At 35.0% G+C, this 24,874-nt stretch overlaps 4 protein-coding genes across 9 annotated transcripts; 1 reads left to right on the top strand and 3 right to left on the bottom strand.

The window, feature by feature from the left end:
* Window positions 1-634: 634 nt before the first annotated feature.
* On the bottom strand, window positions 635-8,532 carry alphaSnap (Alpha-soluble NSF attachment protein). 2 transcript variants are annotated; one of them, XM_066302759.1, is made up of 3 exons: window positions 8,343-8,532; window positions 8,068-8,261; window positions 635-4,568 (listed from the first exon to the last, which is right to left on the bottom strand). In XM_066302759.1, the coding sequence occupies exons 1-3, from the start codon at window positions 8,429-8,431 to the stop codon at window positions 3,979-3,981; spliced, it is 873 nt and encodes a 290-aa protein (XP_066158856.1). In that variant the 5' UTR covers window positions 8,432-8,532; the 3' UTR covers window positions 635-3,978. The 2 variants fall into 2 exon arrangements, with proteins under 2 accessions (XP_066158856.1, XP_066158855.1); XM_066302758.1 differs by lacking the exon at window positions 635-4,568 and adding an exon at window positions 4,812-6,004.
* Window positions 8,533-8,879: 347 nt separating this feature from the next.
* On the bottom strand, window positions 8,880-15,076 carry LOC136350498 (SRSF protein kinase 3-like). 4 transcript variants are annotated; one of them, XM_066302248.1, is made up of 8 exons: window positions 12,014-12,127; window positions 11,872-11,963; window positions 10,905-11,123; window positions 10,468-10,750; window positions 10,248-10,410; window positions 9,565-9,791; window positions 9,240-9,507; window positions 8,880-9,185 (listed from the first exon to the last, which is right to left on the bottom strand). In XM_066302248.1, exons 3-8 carry the CDS (start codon window positions 11,009-11,011, stop codon window positions 8,977-8,979), a joined length of 1,257 nt encoding a protein of 418 aa, XP_066158345.1. In that variant the 5' UTR covers window positions 11,012-11,123; window positions 11,872-11,963; window positions 12,014-12,127; the 3' UTR covers window positions 8,880-8,976. The 4 variants fall into 4 exon arrangements, with proteins under 4 accessions (XP_066158345.1, XP_066158344.1, XP_066158343.1 ...); XM_066302247.1 differs by lacking the exons at window positions 11,872-11,963; window positions 12,014-12,127 and adding an exon at window positions 14,944-15,076; XM_066302246.1 differs by lacking the exon at window positions 11,872-11,963 and having other exon boundaries at window positions 12,014-14,767.
* Window positions 14,981-20,611, top strand: LOC136350497 (probable ATP-dependent RNA helicase DHX35). 2 transcript variants are annotated; one of them, XM_066302245.1, is made up of 2 exons: window positions 14,981-15,117; window positions 18,071-20,611. In XM_066302245.1, exon 2 carries the CDS (start codon window positions 18,076-18,078, stop codon window positions 20,122-20,124), a length of 2,049 nt encoding a protein of 682 aa, XP_066158342.1. In that variant the 5' UTR covers window positions 14,981-15,117; window positions 18,071-18,075; the 3' UTR covers window positions 20,125-20,611. The 2 variants fall into 2 exon arrangements, with proteins under 2 accessions (XP_066158342.1, XP_066158341.1); XM_066302244.1 differs by lacking the exon at window positions 14,981-15,117 and adding an exon at window positions 17,353-17,809.
* Window positions 20,594-24,402, bottom strand: LOC136350502 (short-chain dehydrogenase/reductase family 16C member 6-like). Its single transcript, XM_066302266.1, has 6 exons — window positions 24,164-24,402; window positions 23,496-23,655; window positions 22,106-22,263; window positions 21,637-21,814; window positions 21,093-21,466; window positions 20,594-20,754 (listed from the first exon to the last, which is right to left on the bottom strand). The coding sequence occupies exons 1-6, from the start codon at window positions 24,208-24,210 to the stop codon at window positions 20,685-20,687; spliced, it is 987 nt and encodes a 328-aa protein (XP_066158363.1). The 5' UTR covers window positions 24,211-24,402; the 3' UTR covers window positions 20,594-20,684.
* Between the last annotated feature and the right edge of the window lie 472 nt (window positions 24,403-24,874).

Below are 24,874 nucleotides of genomic sequence, written 5' to 3' on the forward strand. Positions count from 1 at the left end.
ATCGAGCGTTTAAAAAAGCGTATCGTATTTTTCGTTTAAAATATTTAGGATCTCATTGATGAGGACGCCACTGGCGAAAATAAGAACATCGTTTTCTTCTTAAAAGTTGTGTCTCTACACCTACATTACGCTTCTCATTTCCCATAAAAATATTTAACGCCGTAATGGTCTGCTAGAAAAAAAACTTAAACAAAAGATTTCATCACCATGTATTTCAGACATGAAGCGAGAGCGGACCCATGATCAAATAAACTTTTTTCCTAAAACCGTCCATAGAATTACTCGCCGATTTTTTTTACCTGCTATTATGAAGTACCTTGTATAATGTATTGGTACTGCATTTAAAATTAAAAGGAATATTCTGTTCTACTGAGCCACCCCGTATGTTTCAAATTATCTTCAACATATGTACCTCTCCGTCTTATAACTTTCGTATTTAATCCATTCCTCTACCCCTGACAAGTTTCGAGATACTTACGGTTGACCGACATAAAATCTGAGGCACCTGTGTACACAGTGTGTGCAAAACTCTGAAAAGAGATAACATATTTGTTCAGAGAGGTTACGAGGGGGGAAGTGCACACTTCTTTCTATTTAATTTTTATTTAATTCAATAAGAGATGAAACAACACCGTTATTAGTAGTATACCTTTATTTTGTCACATAAAGGATATATACAGCAATAAGCTGATCGTTGAATGGTTCCTAGATCGTATCCTGCGGCTCTAACGCATTAAACAATAATATTGAGGGCCTTGGCGCAAAAAGGGGATAGGTCAGTATTTTGCGAAAAGTAACATGAGTTCCTCAGTCTGCTGCAAAGCGTAAGGTATCGTTTGGTGCAAAAACCAGACGATTACTCAATAAGCGACGAAGTCATAAGAACATTTAATTCATCCCTTTCACAAACCCCCCGTTTTTGTACGAATCATATTATATTATGTTTTTACATATGTAATATAATGTTCTTCCTTTAAAAGTTTAAAACGTGAGATGTGAACGTTTTAAACTGATCCATCCTGTTCTTGCATCAATTACTTTTTTTGAAATACCTGCGTTTTTTTTATGGCAAATTAGTGAAATTTTCATAGCTATGCAAAGACAAGATGTACTCTACACAAAAACCAAAAGAACAAACACATACAATTTTTTTTTCCGAAAAAAAATTTAAAAAGTGACTCATCCCTTTTTCCACCAAGAATATCAATTGTATCATAGCTTGCCTTAAATACTCCTACCGTAACTTTTAAAATGCAGTTAATGATCATACATTCCGTAACATGGTTAAATTCAAAACTGGCTAGATCATTGATGTAAAGCTACAAATATTATTTATCAGCAAAAGATGATAATTCCGACGAGTCCAGCATTGGCCTCAAATAGTCTGAATCGACGTTTTAGGACTGGATGGGAAGATTGCCGACATTCCAACAAAATTAGTCACTCCAAAGTTGCGTCATGTGACGACGCGCATCTAAGGTTTAAAACATTTTGTTGGTGCATTTCCTGATATTTTGCAATCGTGGGTTACTGCTTCATTAGATGAATAAGGGAGATAAACTTCTAAAAATAGTTTTATATTCACTTCTTCTGAGTCACTGATCTGAACGATTAACCGAATTTCAAGGAAATGCCGACAATGTTTCAAAAAGTTATTCGAATATATATATATATTCAGTATACACATATCATCATGGATGTATTTCAGTTAGCGATAGTACTCTGCAAAATAATAAAAAAATGCTAATGGAACCATTGTCGAAAAACCATTATTTTCGATATACAGGGTGGCAAAATTTGGTTTATCACATAAAGACGTTTTCCACAGTTTTTGTACTTTTGTTTACGTTTACTTTTGCTGGAAATACTTAGTTGATAACTCAGTGGGATTATTATTCTTTCCTCACTTCTTTTAAATGCTTAATTTGCGTCGATAGATATTTTTGTACATTTTACGAAAATGGTGAAGCATGGGAAAATACTGTATGAAACCAAGAATCAAAAGAATTGAGAAATGAATTTAAATTTTGTGTCGGGATTCATACAGAATATTCGAAAAAAGATAAAAAAAAACGTAAACTAGGAGACATGATGCGACGAACATAATGTCCCACATTTTATTGGGGAGAATTTTGAAGAAAATAAACGTATGAAATCTCAAAAATTTAACTCATGATATATATGAGAAAAATTGAGGAATTTTGCCGCCCAATATACCGAAAATTATGCTTTTTTACCATAGGTCTATTATTATTTGTTTTAAATATTATCTTGCAGAGTTCTATTGCTCCCTAAAATATCTCCATGATGATTTGTTACACCCTGTATTTCAGCGCGGCAAGATTATCTATTAATCGTTAAAAAAAGGCAATACAAATGTTCATATCATAACTTAAAAATATATCTGCAACTAAACAATTTGTAAATATACAAATCGTTTTTGGTAACTAAAGAAGCTTATGAATTACTTGGGGTACCTCTGAACTAAAAATGAAAATGTTTTTAAATTTAAAATACGTATTTTTCAGTCTAAAAAGGAAGTTTTGATCAGTTTAGATTGTTTAGTGTATTTGAGTATAAAACTGTATTTAAAAAGTGTGAATGCAGTGATTTGATAGACTTACACTTCTATTCAACTTAACTAGAAAGAACGTTCCTGAACTGTACAGGGTTATAGATTAACACCCAAATTAACACTGCAAATATTTATGGTAATTTATTTTGTGGTTACTCAGTACGTACTTATCCATTTGCAAACGTAGATGCATACGCGTAGAAAAGAAAAACATTAACAAAAGTAAAGCACATGCAAGTGGAAATAAGTACATACTCACCAATTGTTTTGTTTAACAATACAAAAATTTAGATATTCGTCCACTTCCAATTAATTTTCATTCCGCACGAAATGGCCGAGAGTGAATGCACACGAGTGCGTGTGGAAACTGGGTAAAACACAAGTTAAAAAAACATTTTTATAATCAATAAACCCTGTACAGGAAATTGCAGACCTTTTTAATGATTTCCACTCTAAACAGAGAAATATTACACAACTGATATTTTGTCTGCGAATATGCGTCTTGTCCTCTCAACGCCACATTTTTTACACCTACTGTATAACACAGTTAGAACAACGAACTAGCAAATTGAGAAGTACATATAAGTAATTTGCACTAGACACTAAATAATGCAAATTCGAATTATTGCATTTTGAAGAAATCATTTTTCCACGGCCTAAGATATTAGGAAGCATCCAGTTTCTTCCTATGGGTACAACAATATCTTAGAGCCATAAATGTCGAGCACCTTGTTAAATGGTTAATTCGTGGTATCTTAAGTTTATTTGCTAAATAACAAATTATGAGGCTTACAATCAAGCACAGGTTTTTACTAAAAATGGACGCCAATAATGGAATATTGTGTGTAAACAATAAGTGCTATATATAATATCTCCTACTTTTGGATTATGCGTTTATTAATAAACCAAAAGTGATCGAGTTCGTGAGATGGCCAAGGCCTAGAAAGACATCGTTTCGAATAAAACTGAATATAATAAACAGATTTTTGCTATCAACAATCTCTATGTACCTCCATCATATTAAGTGAAGGTGCCTTAAACTAACACGTAAATTAATTAGATGTTTAGAAAAATGTTAATATTAGATAATACTTATTTACCATTTTTGTTCAGTAATCTTCTGAGGAAATTTGAAACGAAACCTAAATGCTTCAAAATTAGAATTTTCTGCCAAGCGATTGCATCGAAGTCTAGAGGCCACATCACAATTGCATATTTGTAACGAAAATTCCCCAATTATCTTACTGAACAATCGCACAAACATTAAACGACACAAAATTACTTTCGTGATCTCACTGGGTGAAACTGTAAAAACCATATGGGCGTAAATTAAATAATTTAAATAACTATAGTACCTATACACAGTAAAGTTTTATAGCTAAACGAAAAATGCCATAAATCGCTCAACGCAAATCGGGGCTATCGTTTAACTGTTTCTTAATTTTTAGAAGTATTGTTGTAAACCACTGATCTAAACGAGAGATTTCATCATAGTCCTTTACCGTATCAGTAAAACCCTCTACATTTTGTTCTTCAATGTGCTCAATCAACGTTTTTACGAATTTATATTCCCGCGCATCCTGGAAAGCTGGATATTGTTGCAAATAGCGCTCTAAGGCATGTTGCGCATTTAAAACATCTACACATAAATGGCATAATGCGGCCCGAAACATGTATTCTTTAGCACTATATTTTAGCAAAGAATTCTCCAGCGAAGATGAGGCCATGTCCTGGTAGATCTGTATTGCTTTGTCATAATTTTCAAGCTGGGCAGAATACTGTGCAACTTTTAGTAGACATTTGTTTGCAGAAGAATTGTTTTCTTCGCCTCTAAAATAATCTGCAGCCTGTTCATAATGTTGAACCGCCTTTTCTAGGTCGGCTGAATCATTTTCGTAAAGCTCGGCTATTGTTTGGTGGTGCTTTGCAGCCATTGTAAATTTACCCATATCAGTGTAGATTTCTATTGCTCGCAGCAAGCAATTGACAGCCTCTGGAACAGAAAAATAGGTGAATCTATGTACATAATTCATATTCAGAATATTTAAAGTTTCCGAATGGTCTCCTTGGAAATAATGGTTGGAACAAAGCCGATGTTACCTCGGGGCACAACGCACAATATGCACATGACAGTTGACGCATGGTCCTAACGAACCTTTTGCGGAAACCCTCGTACATTGTTCTTTTTAATGTTGTAAAACACTTTTGGTGTAAGTTGTTTGAAATAAACTAAGAATATCTTTAAAAATATACATAATTTATTACATTAAACCGTTACACAATATTTTCTAATCAACTTCTAATTGTGTTCAGGAATGATCCAGGGAGTTCAAATTGCAAGTCTAGTATTATCTGATTTCGTTGCAAGTCTCATCGATGCTATAAATCGAATAACAATTTTTTAGACCCGAATGAAGAACGTCAACATCGCGTTGACGAAAAAGCTGGGATTTTGAATCATGCAGTATTAGTCACACCCGCTGCGAATATTTGACGACTTACTCGATCCATTTTAGGCAAATGGCTAAGTAAAAAAATACCTTTCGTTCTAATGTTAATAATATACATGCAACACTTCAGATTAAAGAAATATTTATCTTAAATAATCAATATCGTTACTTTCACTACACATTTAATCAACGAGCACTCACTATATTTTCAATTAAAAAACAACACACTCACTACCGACTCATTGAAATCATTAAATACCTATTCAAAAATATTCAAACATTACTTTCACTTCCTAGGGACTGCTCTCGCCTATCAATTTGTACAACTAAGTTAACAATAAATAAAATATTGTATATAATTCAACAAAAGAAATGTAGCACGAAAATTTTCAGCAAAGGTCAGGCTTTTCACCAAGCTGCCTCTTAACTCGCAGCAACAAAGTGGTCAGCCACTCGTCCAAACGTGATATACTGTCATACCCTTTAACTGCATCAGTAAAACCATCAACATTCTGTTCTTCGACATTTTCGATTAAGTTTGCTAGCAATTTAAATTCTCTAGAGTCTTGAAATGCAGGATATTGTTCCACATAACGATCCAAGGCATGTTGGGCGTTCAGATGATCTATACAAAGCTGACACAATGCTGCTTTAAAGAAATATTCTTTAGCGCTGTACTTCAACAACGAACTTTCCAGAGAACTTGTGGCTATTTCTTGGTAGATCTGAATTGCTTTGGAGTAATTTTCGTGTTGGGCAGCATATTGGGCAACTTTTAATAAACATTTATTTGCAGCGTTGTTGCTTTCCTCTCCCATAAAAAAATCTGCGGCTTGCTCATAATGTTGCACAGCCTTATCTATGTCTACTGCCTCATTTTCGTACATCTCAGCTATTGATTGATGATGTTTGGCTGCAATGCTAAAACGCCCCATATCCGTGTACAGATCTATGGCTTTTATGTAACTTGTAACTGCATCTGTAATAAACAAGTAATGCGTGAATAAGAGGATATGGGTTACCAAAACTAGGCTTCTCAGAGTTTGCTCAAAGTTATAGAACAGTTAAATAATTTTTGAATTGATTCATGTCATTACCTTATTTATAGTTTAATGAAGAAAAAATTCAGAACATACGCATTCTCTCTTGATAATTGGGAATTTTTTTTCTATCTTAAAAAATAAACATGAAAAAGGTTTACCCAAATAGGGCTCGAATCTGTATCATCGCAGCGGAAATCTAACTTTGTCCATAATTCATTAGTTTTTCGTATCACACGTGAATTTGTAACAAATGTGTGACCGTTTGTTTTTTTTTAAATTGTTGCTAGACTTGCAAAGGAACTTTGACATAAAGAGATAAAATAAAGACACTTGGCTATTGCTTAACTTTCAGCTAACTCTGTATAGCTAGCCAACACAAAAAATAATCCTGGATTAGGAAGCAATAAACACAAAGGTGATTGACAGATGTGAATAATAAGAGAAATAAAGATACGTCTTTTTGTTTAGTGTTTTCTGTAGGATAAATTTTCTTTGAAGCATGTTTGAGACTATGTTTTGTACTTTGTCATAAATGTATTAATATTTCAGGATAAATATTAATACTATGAAACTAGTCAATTTGAAAATAAACCGCATTCAATTTTAGGTAATTCGCCATATATATGAAAGATCATATTTCATCAAAACCAAAAATATTGAATTTGCGTTCATCCGCGAATATTCCCTTGTTCCAAATTGAAATATCTTGGTCTCTGTGTTTTTGAGGAGATAGAAAAGATTTAATTTTATTTGCGTTCCTGTTTTATGCCACTCTAGCACAAAAGTAGTTTTTATGTAATGAATTTGTTATTGTTTGGGAATTAGCTTTCTTCTTTAATTGGACTTTTATGAACTTGACCAATTTCGGAACAATTTTGGATTTTCTGAAACTTTGCGATAAATCCAACGCTCATTGCACTTATTAAAAATATTTTTTGAAGATTTCGTAGCTTTATTTTTTATTTTGTATAACAAAACAATGCTTTTCCGACCACAACGTGGGTGTCATAAAGTGATTAACAGAGTTCAGATCTAAATCTAATAGAGAATTTATGGAGACATTTAGTTTGCAGGGGACACAATTAGGGATGGCGACAGTTTACTAACGTTGAACGCCAAGTATTTAACGTCATACATAGCAAAGGTGAAACTATACAATTATGAAGGTATTTCAATCAAAAATTTAGGCGATCTTGTATTTTTGGGCAGAAATATTTCATTGGGTCATTAAAATATTAAATTATAAAATGATCAAACTTTATGAATAATTTGAATATGTTCATTGTTTTCAAAGGCATTGAAATAAATTATACTACTATTTCTTAAAAAGTTGTTTTATTGGTGTTAACAAAAAAAAAACAAAGGGGAGTCCTATACTTTTTGAATGCACCTTAAGTCATATGGTATAGATCGGTAGATGAGTCAAAAATAACAAAAACAGTGAACACAATGAATTCCATTTATGGAATAATAAGCAAAGGTGCACTTGCTGAATATGTTCCTAAATTATCACTTGATAGTGTAATACCTACTTAACAAACAATTTTGCAGGTTGAGACATGCCCTAACAACTACAAAATAAAAGCATTGCTAAATGGAATAATATTGATATGTAAATTTAATAATTAATTGGGTACTTACCTACCTTACTTTACTTAGTGAAAGGTAGAAGAACATTACACCAGCTAATATATTTTTTATGTTAATACCTCAATGACTTGAACTCAAAGAGCAAAACTAAAAACCTAGATGAATAGCATGTTAATGAGATTTTTAAGTAACATGTATATCACTAAGAATTATTTAGTCAAATTGGTAAATCTTCCACATTTTATCAATTGAGAATTAATAGTGATTAAACCACACACACTAAAACGTTCCACCATTTATGAAATCATTCTTTGTTTATGCCAAGTTAGTACATTTACCTCCATAAAAGGAATACTTCCAAATTATTAGTTTTCTTAACTCCAATGAGAGAAAGGTTCTGTTCACTTACCATTGATGTTAGATTTCTTGTAGCAGTTTGCAGCATCCACATAATTTGTAGCAGCTTCATGTCGAGACCCAGCCCGTAAGTGAAGGTTTGCAGCTTCGTTGAAAGCACTTCCTGCACTAGGCCAGTTTTTGGCCATTTTAAATAAATTTGCCGCCCGCTGATAGCACTCGATGGCATCTTCTACCCGACTTCCCCTAAAATTTAATTACCCCAAAAATTAAACAAACATACTCCACAAATGGTACTTTGATGATGTGTGTATATAACCTACTTACCCAAAAAGGGATCCGAAAAATCCTCTGGGGCCTAGTTTCTTCTCGGCTTCAGCTACTAATTGTTGAGCCTTTTGCTCATTTGTTGACATCGTCGGTGAATTTAAATTGAGATTATTACTAATAGCAATATATCTTGGAAAATGGATGTTGGACGTCTCAACCTCCCACAAAAGCTTTATTGACTATTGACGTATTAGTTCCATGAATATTTGGTAGTTGGCGCTCTCTATCGAGTCATATATGATCTGGCGTGCGTTCCGAAATTTCACTCAGAGCGTGAGTGTACTTTTTACAACGTGCCAAAACTGAAAGACCCCATAAAGGCTGTGCAATCAAGATCTAACAAGTCAATGTACATTTTAGTTGATCTTGATATTATGGTTCTGGAGGTTTCCTAAAGGTTAAAAATAATCCCCGATCGAATATTGCCACCCTTACGTTGTTTCTAAAATGCGATTTTTCCCTTAATAGAGCGCCCCTATACACCCAATTTTTTACTTACATAAACTCCCGAATAATCAAACAATTCACCCTAAATCATACATTAACTTTTATATTTAAAAAAGTCGCTATCATCAAATATATCCATCGATTAATAGACAAAGTACCTTAAAGAGTAACAGTTCATTTAACATCATTTACTTAAGTTATCCGTAGCCAGTAACCATTCATTGTTAAGGGCCTGGGCCGAGGTAGCTCGAAGAGCCGGGTCTGGTTCAACAAGACTAAATAAAAAACTTGAAAATGGAATGGCATCCAGTCTCTTCCATTTATATTTTTCCACTAAAACATCTTCTATTTTCCATATCCGTAAATTATCTGCCGGTACGTCCCGAAAGAGACCTTAAATAACAAAAAGAATTAATTTAGTAATAAGAAAAGTAAAGTCTCATTTACCGTTAAGGAAATACTTCTTAGATTCAGTCCCAGTTTCAGTAATGTATCGGGGGATTCCCCCAAGAGTTTCCCATATTAGGCAGAGGTGGTCGATATTTGCCGAAAACTCGGTGGATCCCTTCGGGCTAAATAACATTTCTCCGGTAGCCAGCTCGAATGCTAAGCACCCAATCGACCACATATCGGCAGGATAACTGTAACCAGCTCCCAATATGACTTCAAGTGCTCTGTATTGCCTCGTTTGAATTTCTGGTGAGAAGTGATGATCCTAAAATATGACATTATGTGTAAGTAAAGTCTCTGGAGGCACTTAAACTGTACTTACCACCCAACAAGCGTTTCCCAAATCTGCAATTTTTATTTCGATGTTAGGGCTCACCCACATGGGGGAATTGAAATTTGTTTCGTCATTTTCCTCTTTAGGATTTGCCATTTGATTGAAATATGTGATTCCTGGGTATGATAATGCCCTTTGCTCGCCTATTCGAGTGAATAATTCTTCCGTTGGTTCGTCTATTCTGCTGTCCATTTTTTTCCAAATTTCCGAGCTTACTGAAAGTTAAAAGTGAAACTGAACATTTTAAAGGAATCTGTAACGATTTTTCTATAGAGAGTGGAACAATCAAATGGAATAAATTCAATATTATATTATAAATTATTAAATCATATCAATTCTAGATACTAAAATTACATCCTGAAACTCCCAAATTTTCAAAGTGAAAGTATGGTTTTTTTTTCATTTCAAAGGTCTTTTCGTTGTCTATTCAAAACTGCTTTGATTTCAAACTTTATTGCAACGAATGGAGCTTAAAAGGATATTTGAACAGTTGGTAAACATTTTTGTACACCATACTGTTCAAAAATCCCCGTAAAAAGTTTAATGGAGTCATATCAGGTGATCGTGCTGGCCACACTAACGATACATATTTTTCTCTTATTCTTTCTTGCATAATATTGATGTGTTTCATTTGGCTGTTCCACCGTGTATATGACGTCTTCATTCCCTACCATAAGAGCGGGGCAAATCGACCCCCATCTCAGAAAATCTCTCCATTTGCCCAATTAACCTTCTGATGTAGGACTCGTCTACTTTAATCAAGATGTTTTCTGGCTTGATGTCGGTATGAATTATGTGACATTCATCATGAAGATACACTAAGCCTTGTAAAACCTAAAATTCCTGTATTATTTTACGCTCCGACGAGAGTGCAAAAGAATGATGCACCACCTGAAAAATGATTTTTCGAACAGCAGCGACATGAATACCCCTGAAGTCGCTTTGTATAAGGAGGTGTAATAGGCTTGGTCCCATTATTTCCAGAGAAATAGCATTATGTACTCCATTTTCGCTGATGAGTTTAAATGTGTCCACCATCTGAACTATATTCTTATAGCCCACGTGGCTAGGGTTCATGGTTCTAGTCTCTTGGAGAAGTCTGATCTCGTCATTGGCTACTGCAGTAAACATCGGGGCAGATTTACATATTTTTAACGCTACATATTGAGGACCGCTGAAACAGATAATTTATGGAGTGTTCTGGAGATGTTGGTGGCAGTGCTTTGATAAGAAAAATCTGCGAGGTGTCCAGGTAAGGAAGTGGGGCATTCTTGACTCGGCCACCCTGTGCAAACCACGCAAATTTTAATAAGCAACTTTTCACTTACGTTTCATACAAATTTCTACATAGCCAAACTGTAGAAAAATGGCCCCATCCCAATTTTCTACAAACTTTATACTGATTTCTTAAAACATCTCCAATATTAATAGGCATATAACCACCGGCTTCGTATTCGGTTTCATCTTCTTGGCTCTCTCTATTTTCAATATGTCTTAACTTCTTAATATCTTCTACGTTTAATAAATGTACATCCTTGCTAGGTGAACTGAAAATACATGAAACTACACAGGGTGAATCTTAAATAAGAGTTTTCTATTTAACACGACGTAATTAGGCAAAATCTTCATGTCACATTTTTTAGAACTATCAAAAACAACTAAAATATGCTCGTATGAAAGATTTAATAAATAACCAAGACCTTTAATTACTACTCACTCCGGGACTGACTACAAAGTGTTCGAAATTGTCGCCATTGATTTCTTTAATGCAAATTGTCGCTCACCTTATTCACGACATTGTACATGCCATTAAAAGAGCTCCAGTTCTCAAATTATTGCTACCGCGTTCTCTATCCGTTCTACCAAACTTTTCATATAACCCCACAGATAAAAAATCACATGGATTTAGGTCTAGTGATCTCGCGGGCTATCTTTTTGGTCCATTGCCACCTACCCGCCTGTCAGATAATTGGTTATTTAAACAGTCCTGTACTTTTTTTCCTTTTTTTCATGAGCACGTATTTCATTTGTATTTGAGATTTCAAAAAAATGTTGTATAAAGATTTCGCTTAGTTCTTTGAGGTCCAAGTCGTGTTGAAAGACAAACTCCTACTTAAGATTCAGGTTCCATAGTTATTTATGTGCAATCAAAATTTTTCTGGGGAAGTAATTAGGAGGTATTTTCTATGCATATTGCAAGTTAGTTCAGGTTCAGGTAGAATTCGTGTTGGATTTCTATGTGTGTTGGATGAAAATTGATAAATGGATAGGAGGCGACAGCTCACAGCGACATACCAGGAAAGGCGGCGGATTTCCTAATCTGCGGTGTTTCTTGGGGGTAGGAGGGCGGCGATTAAAAATTCCGCCCAGATTTGCAAAGGCCGGCCCTGATTGTGTGTTGGTGTTGATGGAATAATCTAACCACGGTGATACTTACTATTTGTTGCCGGGACAGGAAAGTGTTTTCCTCGGAAACCAAAATAAGCGAACATCTACAACCTCCTCGGTAGGTTCCAAAATTTCCTCAACAACAATGAGAGGCTCCTCAACAACACTTGTTACTATTTTTTTTGATTTATGCCGCTTATATAGAAGATAAAACACAAAAGATACAAGAGACGCAGCAAAATAGTACGTCACCGAATTGCGTCCATCGAGGAAATTGTAAAAGTCTCCGTACGTAGGTAACGTCCTATTTGTCGGACAATTAAAGTCACTTGTCATTGCTCGGGCACTAGCACTTTTAGCATTTTTCACTTTAAAAGTCCCCTATAGTTAAGACAGTTTCCCGAAATATTTGGCCCCATTATTATATCACAATCTGCGCGGGTTTCTAAATTAAGTTCTTTTTTAATGACTTATGTATTGGAATTTCGCACAACTACCTTGTGGCCCAGAGACACGTGAGACATCATGAAATAAACTAGCGTTAAAAATAACTCGTCTTGGCACAATTCTCAAAATTGATAACTTGGACGTTTCTAAAATTATTTAAACATATTTAAAGGTTTTACTCACTCTAGTAAACACATAAAAGACGTAAGTAGTTGTTGACGCTGTGAGGATGTTTTGGTGTTTCATTAGGGAAGTTAGGCCTTTCGTGCAATTAAAACTTGTGGCGATGGTCAAATCCGGCATTTCGGTGTGTTATGTAATGATTGGTTCACTAGACTTTTAACACGCAAATTTCCAAAGCTCGGTACCTGGTTAGGTCGACGAAAACGAGAACACTTGCTCTTGTAAAAGTTGTCAAATTAGCCGAGATATCCCTTTCTAAGAATTGTTCTTGTGAGGGACGCCTGATACCCTCAAGATTTGTAATTAAGGAAATGGTCCTTCGGTATCCCATGGGACTCTAATCAATAGACTTTATGCTTGGCCAGGTCGCTGAGGCTGGCGAGAAGAGATCTGCTCGCTTAATAGTCTCATGTACAGGGTGTCCCACTGAGAACTGGAGAATTTTTTAATTTACCTCGTATTACTTGTAAGCTTCAAGATATCTGTAGAATCCAAAAAAGAAACAAGCAGATACCTTCCTTTAGCTTAGCTAAGGAATAGGACTAGTGGTAACGAAATTGTTTCTGTATGTTGTGTAACGAGTTTTAATTACAGGGCGATTAACATTCTGGGATCAGGCCCATTTTTCCACCTACCCTTTTCTGTGGAGCGCCGCTCGCTACTTAATCCCTGAGACTCCGATTGCTTGTTTTATTTAGAACATTTTTGTCTCTTCCACCTTTCCTGAGCCTTTAACTGTTTTCAAGTTACTTGCAAAAATAGCAGACAATTTACGATATATTTTTATTGATTACACTCAATGAGTATATGTGTAGGGGTATGTTTTGTATGTTATTTTTATAAATAAATCGAAAACAAGTTGAGATGCGGAAACTGTGCAAGAGGAGAAATAACTTCTAAATTGAACATGATGCTCGAATTTCAGGTTTAAGTGAGCGGCGATGGCTCATCACCAAAAATTAGAGTTGAAAAAGAGTACTGACCTTGTAAAATAAATCAACCCGTGGAGTCTGACAATGATTTTTAATGGATTCTTGAATTCGGGTATAAATATTCTGAACAACAGCACGTGCGAAAAACTTTAACTCGATATCTCGACAACTGAAGCAACTCTGAAGGAAATTCTATAAAGAAACCTAAAAATTTAAGTCTCTCCATTTCAATGATTATGTGTTTTACGATATTATGTTTAAATAGGATTTGCGTAAAAAAATTTGCACCTCATTTTCAAAAACTCTGTATAGCAAAAACTGCAGATCTCAAACGGAAACCGTCTAGAACGGAAAAGTTCCACTGAATGTGTTCACTCAGGGGTGTCGACTCACAAACCAACTAGAAGTTTTAAAATTGAGTGCGGGTTTTAACGACCAGAATATCACCTAAGGTCGCTTGACGCCAATTTTAACACTTTTCCAATTTTTACATCGTTCAAGCCATTAATCCATTAAACATAGAGATAGCCTTTGATCGAGGAAACCTGCCAGCGAAATTTAAGAAAACGGATATATGGAATATAATTACTTACCATTTAAGTATTTGGTTTCTGGACCTCTAAATAATATACAAGGTGTTCCAAAAAAGATGTGCAAAACATAAGGAAGTTATAAGGGATATTGCGGTGAACAATTTTTGCACAAAAACCGCTAGTCAAACGAGCCCTTTTGGCTCCTGAGTTATTTTTATTTAAAAACGTAATATTAGCTCGATGATACCAAAAGATTTCGATATTTAATTGATGTTTATTAAAGAGAACGAAAAAAAATCATAATAAAGATTCGAAATGACGATCACCAAGCTGGTTACATAAATTTGTGTTTTCAATCATTGAACGGACCCATTGTTAGATGTGCGGATATTGCTGCAGGAAAAGAAGGGATTTCGTCACTTAGACTACAGGGGTTTTATACACCAACGACTTGATGGAACTCAAAAGGAAAAAATCCAACGGGTTTAAATCGGGACTTTGCGCTGGCCACCTGATAGGACTGTGTACTAGGTTAGTGGTAAATTGGTTTCAATGAACTGTGATCGATGTCACGTGAAGATTGTTATCGTTCCATATTGCATCAGGAGACAAAAAAATTTTTATTTTGTTAATTTTTTTTCTATTAACTTATGTTGAATGTCCAAGTCTTTTAAACAAAAATGGCTCTAGAGCCAAAACGGCTCTTTTTTGACTATCTAGGCAAAAATTGTTCGCCCCAATGACCCTTATAATCTCTCTAAGTTTGGGACAAATTTTTGGAACATCCTGTATTTTTAAATACACAAACAATGCCATAGTGCAAAGTGCGTACGGATCAAAGTTCGAATAGAAATATCTATTCCTGATTAGCCACGGGTACTTACATAGATGAAAAATCTTCTAAGTATACACCCTCATATCTGGAAGTAGGAGGCGATAATGAAAGTGAGTGAATATCGAGGTCAACGTTCAACGAATTCCGTTTACTGGATGGAGAGTCGACTGGAGCGCAAATGGCAGTGAGCGGGAGTGGCAGCTTCTTGTCCAGTGATGGAGTGGTGAGTCTTTCATGTGACCACTTATCGTCGTTATCACTTTTTCTTCTACTGCTGTACCGGTATGTGTAGATGGAGTCCAACTCTCTGTATGTTAAAATGGTCAAAAGTTCAAAGAAGAGCAATTCAACGGGTTTTCACGTAGGGAGCAGAAGCGCTATGGCGTCCTCCCTACCGTAAAAAACTTTCCATTAGAATATTCCTTAAAACTGAATACATTTTATCAGTTTCCTTTATAAAATCCGGCTTTGATTTGTTCGTAACAAACACAAAAAGAGTGTAAGGAATATATTTTATTAACAGCAATTCATAATTCAGTACTCGCCAACACGTGTAGGCAAGCTGCCTTACTTTTCATAAAAACATGATCGGTTTTACTTTGAGGATATGAGGAGAATAACTAATCAGTGAGATCCAATTTCCGCTAGTTTTTCAATTAGATTCAAATGAATTTTCAGCCACTGAACTTAATTTGCTTATTTACATCGCTTCTTGAAATTACAAAAGAGCTTTTAATACCAAATATTTAATTTCCTTATTCAACTTATTTCCAGGGCGGAAACAATAAGTTTAATTAAATGATGTAGGAGGAAAAATCGTCACAAAGCTATTTTCAGATTTAGCGACTACGTTGGCATGCATAAACAAAATTATCAGTAACTTTTGCATCAAATTCAATCCTGATCACAATTCGTATTCTCACATACCTGATAGGTGAAGATCCTCTAAAAAATATGCTCTCTTGGGAACTAGATTTTCTGCAGTAACTATCAAACGAATTTGACTGTTTTTTTGAAAAAGAAGCTTTAGGAGATAAAGAGTAAAGTGTATCAAAAGATGAATGAATGTCGAGAAGCCTGAAATTTGTAGAGGGTCCACTTTTATCCAGTGGCGAAAATCTTCCAACGCTCGCAAAAGAAGCTTTCTGTGGGCTTGCCAGAGTCTTTGGAGCCAGAATGGTGGGGTCTCTTTCAATAAAAAATCGCAGGACGTCGTTGCACTAGGAGATTCTAATACATTTTTTTCTACGGAACGAACTTCAAAATAAGGTACATCCGACATAATGAAACTCAAAGGATTTTTCGCGTAACGTTTCGCGACGTCAGTCCTTTCTGCTTGTGTTGGAAACCTGTACGAAGAGTGTGGGGCGAGGGCGCAGGTTATCCCCGAGGCGTCGGCGTCGGTCGATAATCAAAGATTGGGTGGATGTTATCACAACTGTTGATATGCTACAGTTGCAAGTGTTTCATATCAATTTTATCATTTTTATTAAACGTCTCTCATCAACAAAGTAGTTATGCAATTTGCCCCCGTTCTTAAGCTTATGGTAGTGAAAATGATATTATGAAAGGGCCCGCTATAACGCAAAATAGCGCCCCGACTTGCTATAATGAGGTGTGGTTTAAGGCAGTTAATTTTATTGCGTGTGCTAATTCGACTGAAATTCAGTGATCAGTAGGGCGATATGGGACTTGGAGGATAAAGATAAAGTTCGTTAAAGGAAACGCTATTGCAACGATATCAATCGCACCAATACTCCCCTCCGACCTAGAAACTGCGACTGCGAGTATGATCATTCACAACCATCAATTCGACTGTAGAATATTGTGTATATTCGTCACCATTCAACTACAGACCCCTTTTCTATAGAATTTCGCAATGAAAAATTACAAATTACTACAACAGCTTGACATAAAGCAATAAAGGTATATCAGAGGCTCTTAGAAGAATTCTTGAACGGAGTTGGAAGATACATCAACATGACAATAAATGGGCCATAAATGATGCGTTTTCTCTTCAATAATCTCCTTCGCACGAATTTCAAGCTGAAAAGAAAATAATGTGTTTAAATAATATATGTTTGAATAATAAATGGCTTCCATATGCTATAGAAGTAACGCTGCATCTGTGGCATCAAAAGTGTTTGATTATTAGAGCTCTAAGATGGTACGAATTATTAAGAATGAAAGTGAATACTCGCTTTAAGAAAAACAGAATCACCTTCCATAATCAAAGTCGCACCAATGGGTGGCGAGTATTGGTCTTGAGTAAAACTTGCAGCTTTCCCAAAGATAACAGAGGTAACTCTAACCGAAACTAATCTACACATACGGGTTGTAGATATATTTAAATGTGTATCGAAATGTGTATTAAAGAAAGTAACTTTGAAATATACTATTGGCTTGTACTTTTACAAATTCGGAGGAGGTTCCAGTTGTGTTACGTACACCCGAACACACTCACTGCTGGAAGTGTAATTTTTGAACGCTACTAAGTAGTGCTGTCGTACCTTATTATTATCTCTTTCTGTACAATTCAGTAAAGGGAGAGAGAAATTAGTTTACATGGGGACGTCTGTTAAGTAAGGTTAAGCGTTGTTAAATTTTAAACAAACCATACAAATTTTAATTTTTTTTAATTTACCTTTTTTATCATTGTTGTTTGTTAATATGTGTGGTCTTCCTTAAGTTCAGTAAAGGAAATAAATGTTTGATTGATTTTTAACTGTAATATAAAATTTTTTATGATTTAATATTAAATTTTGTAATATAGCGAGTGGTATCTACTCTATAGGTAAAAGTAGTGATGATATCACAATTTCAATTATTTTTACTGTTCTGACAACCAGGGCAGTGATTTTATTCATTTGAATTTTTGACGACACTTGTTAAACCTTAAAATATCTAATACTGAGGTAAGTTTATCTCATCACATTTCAACATATTCAAACTATACATGAATCATACTGTCATCCTAGGGAAAAAGTCAGTGTCTCGACATTTGTCAAAGTTTTTGTTATATTTAACAAATGTAAAAAATTTGCTGCAAAGGAATTAAAGAGAAATTAATTGTCTTATCCTGGTGACATGTCCTCTTCATTTAACACTCTTGTTATCAAATCATTACACCATACAAAATTAGAATCTCCACATAAAATATCAATTTTTATTTTCAGACCAAATGGCAGAATTCAAACCAAAATTCTCAAGACCATCAGAAACATCTTCATTGCTTGATAGAGACTCAGCTGTCGATCAAACAAGATTCGTATACAATAAATTTGTATCCCAATCGATCCAAACTCAACGACAAAGATTGCCAATATTTAAAAACAGAAATCACATTTTGTACCTGCTCGAGAAATATCAAACTTTAGTTCTAGTAGGAGAAACTGGCAGTGGCAAAAGCACTCAAATCCCTCAGTATTTAATTGAAGCTGAGTGGCCTACTCAAATAGGTGTTTGTGAACCAAGAAGAACTGCAGCTATATCTTTGGCTCAGCGAGTGGCTGATGAGACTGGAACCCTAGTGCAAGGTGCTACTGTTGGCTATGCAGTGAGATTTGATTCATGTACTAGTAAGCCAAAAATTAAGTATATGACTGAAGGGCTTTTACTGAGAGAAATGATGTCTGACCCTCTATTGAAAAGTTATTCAGTAATTATGATAGATGAAGTGCATGAAAGAACTTTATACACAGATGTGTTAATGGGGTTGCTGAAGAAAATTTTGCCTAAAAGGCCAGAATTGAGACTGATTGTAGCTTCTGCAACATTAGATGCTAGTTCCATGAAAAAGTTTTTTAATGGCAATGTGTCTGAAGACCCAAAAATGGACACTGCAGTAATTATGTCAGTAGAAGGGAGGCAGTTTTCAGTTGATATTTATTACATTGCAGAACCAGTTCCATGCTATGTTAAAGCTTCAGTAGAGGTTGCTATGAAGATTGTATCAAAAGAAGAGGCTGGAGACATCCTAATTTTTTTAACTGGACAGGAAGAGGTTGATCGCGCAGTGCAACTATTGTCACAGCATGCTGCAGAAATCAACAACTCAAAATCCAAAACTAAAGTTATGGTATCACCTATGTATGGCAGTCTGCCATTTAACCAACAGTTAAATGTGTTTAGAAAAGCACCAGATGGATACAGGAAAATTGTAGTTGCCACAAACATTGCAGAAACATCAGTAACAATTCCAGGAATAGTTTATATAATTGACTGTGGCTTTGTGAAGATAAAATGGTATAATACAGAAACTCGGACTGATAACCTTGTGGTGGTTCCTATAAGCAAGTCATCTGCAGATCAGCGAGCAGGCCGTGCAGGTAGAATACGGTCTGGTAAAGTATTCAGACTATTCACAGAAGAATGGGCAAAGAAACTGCCTCTTGCTACTCCCCCAGAGATGGTTAGGAGTAATTTGAATTATGTGGTACTTCAACTAAAAGCAATGGGCGTGGACAACATTTTAAAATTCAAGTTTCCCAGTATACCTCCCATAGAGAACTTAAAAGGAGCATTAGAAACCCTCTTTGCTCTTGACGCCGTTGACATTCAGTGTGAGCTAACAAGACCATTGGGATTCCATATGGCCGAATTTGCGTTAGATCCACTATATTCGAAGATATTACTAAGTTCTGCAGATTTTGGATGCACTGAAGAAGTCGCAATTATTATTTCAATGCTTCAAATAGAAGTGGTGTTTGCAAAACCCACGACAGGCAACGGAATTGTGAAATCACGAATTCAAAAACGGCTGTTTGAAGTGGAAGAAGGGGACCTAATAACCTACTTAAACATTTATAATGGATTTATACTTAGTGAAATGTCGCAAGGATTTTGTCACAAAAACTTTATAAATTACATGAGCATGAAACGCGTTTTAGAAATCAAGGGGACATTAGAAAAGATTCTCGTCAATTATAACATTCCCGTGGTATCAGGAATAAAAAATACGGAAATAATTCGCAAATGTTTGCTAAAAGGTCTTTTTCCAAACGCAGCTTACCTGCATAGGAGTGGGGTTTATAAAACCGTTCGGGGTGATATAGACTTGTACATAAGTCCAGATAGTGTTTTATATACGGTTCCCCAACCACAGTGGGTGGTGTTTTGTGAAATAGCCTATAAAATTAAATTGTATATGAGGGATATAACTGTGATTGAGAGTGATTGGCTTTTAGAATTGGCGCCACATTTTTACCACAAAACGATAGAAATAGATTAAGTGAGAATTTAATAATTAGAAATTTATGTCAATCGAGTTGACACTAAGTAATTAATTCAATTTAGTTAAATGTGGTGAATTCGTTTTCTTACTTATCCATGAAGATAACACAGGAGTGAAATATTCAGCTGCATAGTTTAAAGCTGTCCGGGAAAGCAGAACGGATAAACATAATTTTAAGTGAAGCTAATGATTGACGGAGTTCCTCTGCCATGTAACTTATCGCAGAGGAGGGGAGAGTATAACTGGTATACAAAGGTAGGGAGATGGAAGGATTCGCTTGTGGCAGTGTTTTACATACAAACTTAGTAATTCTAAATAAAATGGTGAACAAATGATAAGGAATATCGCTTCCTAATTAAGTGTTGAAGAACCCGGTTTACATGTAATCGCTAATTGTTGGCTGCCCTACCAGGCTTTTAAAAATAGCCGAGGTCGTAGATAATAAACCAAAAAATATACAAAGATATAAATATGTGATTTTTAACCGCCATTGCTTATTTTTTTATTAACATGACTGTTACTGACAAGCTCCATGACTCGTAGATACAACATATGTTTTATAAATCTGATTCAACAAAGGCTTCGAAGGTGTCTTTTAAATGAATAGCTGCCTTGTAAGGTAGACACCTAAAAATAAGCCGCATAAATCGATATATAATGTCCGCCCAAGTATAGAAATACTTTGTACAACCTCCTCAATCTAATCTAATTATTCCGTCAAGGGACTCTGATTAGAAAATATAATTAATAATTGAATGTAAAAATTTAAAACACATTTTAACTATCCGTCTCTCATAAATTTTAGATTACGGCTTATCTCTGGTTCTTCTACTTTTTTCCTAGGATCTGAAAATGGTCACAAATTCGTTACTAAAACGTAAACAAACATGTTCGAATTACTGGAAGTTTTAATGTATTTTAGATTTGAAGAGGTTGTACTCTATTGGGATAAATTAAGCACAAACCTTCCCATCAACGTAAGACCACCTAGATAACTCGGAATTGTCACCTCTATCTTTGCTTTAGTTTGAGCATCCAAAATTTCTTCAGCAACGTCTTTCGGTGATAATAGAGGCATTAAAGTTTCATACTTGATTCTAGGTCTTTTACATAGTCCGGTATCGACCATATATGGAAAAATAACCGTCAGTTTTATTTTATTTTGGGGGTTGGTTAGTCTAAGCTCCTCATGCAAAGCCTCCATATATCCACGAACTCCAAATTTAGACGCACAATAAGGTATCAAATTTGAGAATCCAATATATCCAGCCATTGACGACAGACTTACAATGTGACCTTGATTTTTGCGTTTCATGCTTGGTAGAAACGCTTCTAAAAGCTGAAAGTAATGCGATAAACGAAAATAAAGTGAATCATATGTGAAGGTCTTGGCGCAAACCACTTGTGACGAAACCATTTTCGGTCAAATAGAGGACCAAGTGAGATTCCAAAAAAGACAACACAGTTTGAGAATCTAAATTCTTCAACGTTATTATACAAAATACCTACCCAAAAATGAGCAGTTAAATTTACTGCTATGATCTTCTCAATTTCTTGGGGGGTATGATCACCTATTGGGTGACATGGCATTATTCCAGCATTGTTAATGAGAATATCAACATCGCCAACCAGAGACTGAACATCTTTAGCTGTTTTAAGGACTTCTTCTCTGTTGGTAACATCACATCTAAAACAAGCAAACTATATTAGAGAAGGTAATAAAATAAGTACCTATACATTCCGATGGTTGACTTTCAACAACGGACACGCTGTATAGGCATTTAGAATTAATCTATTGTGAGAGGTATCTATAATATTATTTGCATGAATATGAGAAATGCTACTGGAATGACCTACAGGATGTCTATGATTTACATGTGAACAGTTATAAATTTTGTTGCAGAATTTATGCAAATTAACTAAATTGTTACATAACATAGAGATTCATTTAGTTCATAAGAAAATTCTATTTTCGTACTGAAAAGAATAGGCTTTAGGTCGTCCATCCATCTCGGCGATTTCTTTGATGGTTTCGTCATTATTCTTCTTATTTATGTCCCAACCAACAACGATCGCGCCTCTCGATGAATATGCCAAGGCCAGTTCTCTTCCAATACCGTGGCCAGTGCCGGTGATCTGTAGACAAGATTCTGATTTTTAATTATATAATAAATACACAAATAGAAACTGACCACTGAAGTTAACCGAATTAAAAAAATATGCGCAGACGTATCCAATTTGTTATGTGCGTTGCACATGTACGGTTTAGACCCTGCTATTAATGAGTATGAGAAAAGTGCTAGTTGCCTACAACCTGTCATTGATAAAATTTAAGAATATGCATATTCTGGTTTAAGCTGAACAAAAATGCTGCTGAAACTACGGAATTAAATAGGTTTGAGAAGCTAATTCTGTTGGTGTTTATACTGTGGTTTAAGAAGTTTCGCGAGGGAAATTTTTGTCTTCGGGGCGATCCACTTTCGGGTGTAAAAAAAATGTAGTTGAAGACGAAGAACCTCAAACTTTACTGGACGAAAATTCATGCCAAACTAAAAAAAGCTTGAAGAACAATTAAGACTGGCTTAACGAGCAACTTGAATTTGATTATATATAATGGGAAAAGTTCAAAAGAAAGAAAAATGGGTTCCTCACGAGCTAACCGAAGGGGACTAACTCGAAGAGATGATATCTGTATGAATTTGTTTTTTCGGTGTAAAAGAAATAATTTTCTGTAAGACTGTATCTTATGCGCAGAAAAGCATAGATTGATTCAGGCCAGTTGTCCACATTAGTCGTAAAGCTGAACATTCATATCAAGAAAGTTTTACTATGAATTGGAAAAGAGTCATTTACTATGAGTTTCTAGGTCTTGATCAAACTGTTATAGTTGAATGTTATCAGCCCTAAATAATCAAATTAAGTGAAGCTTTGGAGAAAAAAGCCCATTTACCGGCTACGGAAGTCGGAAAGTGATATTGCTGCATAACAATGCTTGTCCGCATTAGCAAAACCAACTCAGGAACCCGTCTTCTCCTCAGATTGAGAAATTCTGCAGACTTGACCCCTTCCGACTTCCACTTATTCAGATAAACACAGTCTCATTTAGCTCACTATCGGTTTTCTGAAGTTGAAGACGTTAGAAATGATCTCCATATCTATTTTAATTTGAAACCATCGAGTTTTTATCGTGAAGACATTCATCATATATTCGACAAATGTGCAAAAAACCATGGAAAGTAATGGAAAATATTTTTAATAAGTCATTTTTAGTAAAAGGTTTATTTCACCAAAAATATTTAGTTTCTATTTGTACACTTATTAATATTGAATAGCAAAGCAAGAGTCATATTTTTCTTACTGTTACTTACCAACACTATCAGTCCTTCAACAGGCGTAGGAGGTGGAGGATTGAACTTAAGATATATAACTTCCCCCCAATAGTACAGTAGCTTGACCAAGAAAAATAGGATATGGCCCAAGACACAGAATCGTTCAATCACTACCTTTTGAAAATTATTTTCCTTGAGGCTAAAAATCACATTTATAATGTACTTCTGCTGAAAATCTTCATTAAAATATCATTTGTATGAGTGTTCAATGCGATTTTTCTTAGGTATCGGTACCTACCAATTATTGCTTGGTACTATGTAGTCAAAGCATTAACATACATGTTTATCCGTAATTACCGCTATTGTTTTCGTGAAACATTGCTGGTTGTAGTAATTTATTTTTTGTAAGAGCTGATGAAAATATATGTATTATCCTGGTCACGCGATCCGTTATAGATTGAATTGCATGAAATATGGGATCAAGTTTTGCACTAAGGAAATTTCTTATAATCTTAAGTGATATCCTCATCCAGATCAACAAGGTGGGAATACGACACTATCTCAATTGCAATCATTCGAATGCGATTGATTCAAAATGAGTCAGTTCGGGTGTACTTACTGTCTACATTTACTCATTGGAAAACAAATCTTTAATTTGTCCCTTCTAAATGCACACTATATGATAATTAGGTATTTTTTATACTTACACGTTTTGCGCATTATCGACTTTGAGTTTAGGCGTTTGAGTGGACATCTCTACCTAATACCAGATTAGGGTAATAAACGTAAATTAACGCACAAGTTGATATGGAACCTATCTTCATTTGAACTACATACGTATTTAAAATTCAACTCGTTGATAAAAAGGTTATTGCTTCCGTACCCAAGACTGCGATAAAAACATCTTTATATCTACTAAAAGTTTAAACAAACAGATCCTTATAATTTTGTTATATACATGAATTGCTGTTGTAATTAATTGGGCTTAATCCTACATAGTAATAATACATGATTATATCTGGGGTGCACCGCGATTGTACAGGGTGTAACATATGATCGTGAAGGTATTTCAAAGAGTAATAGTACTCTGCAAACAGATAAAAAAATTCTATTAGCCCCATGGTCGAAAACGTACCATTTTCAATATATAGGGTGGCTAAATTTCAAATTTTTAAAGGACATTTTAAACAGTTTTTTATCATTTTGTTTTCGTTTATCGTTTAAAGAAAATAGGTGTACGAAATTTAGAAAATTTAATTCTAAACATACGTGAAAAAAACATAAAATATGAGAAAAAATGTTAAACTTTGCCACCCTGTACACTAAAAATAGTGCGTTTTTGACCATGGGTCTATAAGTATTTTTTAATCATTTTGGATAGTGTTATCTCCACGACGATATGTTACATATTGTATAGA

The sequence above is a fragment of the Euwallacea fornicatus genome, chromosome 3 (assembly GCF_040115645.1).
Source record: "Euwallacea fornicatus isolate EFF26 chromosome 3, ASM4011564v1, whole genome shotgun sequence".
Lineage (NCBI taxonomy): Eukaryota > Metazoa > Arthropoda > Insecta > Coleoptera > Curculionidae > Euwallacea > Euwallacea fornicatus.

What these genes read in the sequence shown, in the direction of transcription:
- LOC136350498 (XM_066302246.1), bottom strand. Translation starts at nt 12,300, where the DNA reads ATGACAAGTGACTTTAATTGTCCGACAAATAGGACGTTACCTACGTAC. An exon ending in TGGGAAACGCTTGTTGGGTG is followed by an intron (nt 9,508 to 9,564) that starts GTAAGTACAGTT and finishes GTCATATTTTAG; the next exon opens with GATCATCACTTCTCACCAGA. An exon ending in TAAGAAGTATTTCCTTAACG is followed by an intron (nt 9,186 to 9,239) that starts GTAAATGAGACT and finishes TTGTTATTTAAG; the next exon opens with GTCTCTTTCGGGACGTACCG.
- alphaSnap (XM_066302759.1), bottom strand. Translation starts at nt 8,431, where the DNA reads ATGTCAACAAATGAGCAAAAGGCTCAACAATTAGTAGCTGAAGCCGAG. An exon ending in TTTTTCGGATCCCTTTTTGG is followed by an intron (nt 8,262 to 8,342) that starts GTAAGTAGGTTA and finishes ATTAAATTTTAG; the next exon opens with GGGAAGTCGGGTAGAAGATG. An exon ending in CAAGAAATCTAACATCAATG is followed by an intron (nt 4,569 to 8,067) that starts GTAAGTGAACAG and finishes TTTCTGTTCCAG; the next exon opens with AGGCTGTCAATTGCTTGCTG.
- LOC136350502 (XM_066302266.1), bottom strand. Translation starts at nt 24,210, where the DNA reads ATGTCCACTCAAACGCCTAAACTCAAAGTCGATAATGCGCAAAACGT. An exon ending in GTCGATAATGCGCAAAACGT is followed by an intron (nt 23,656 to 24,163) that starts GTAAGTATAAAA and finishes TGTGATTTTTAG; the next exon opens with CCTCAAGGAAAATAATTTTC. An exon ending in CCTAAAGCCTATTCTTTTCA is followed by an intron (nt 21,815 to 22,105) that starts GTACGAAAATAG and finishes TGCTTGTTTTAG; the next exon opens with ATGTGATGTTACCAACAGAG.
- LOC136350497 (XM_066302245.1), top strand. Translation starts at nt 18,076, where the DNA reads ATGGCAGAATTCAAACCAAAATTCTCAAGACCATCAGAAACATCTTCA.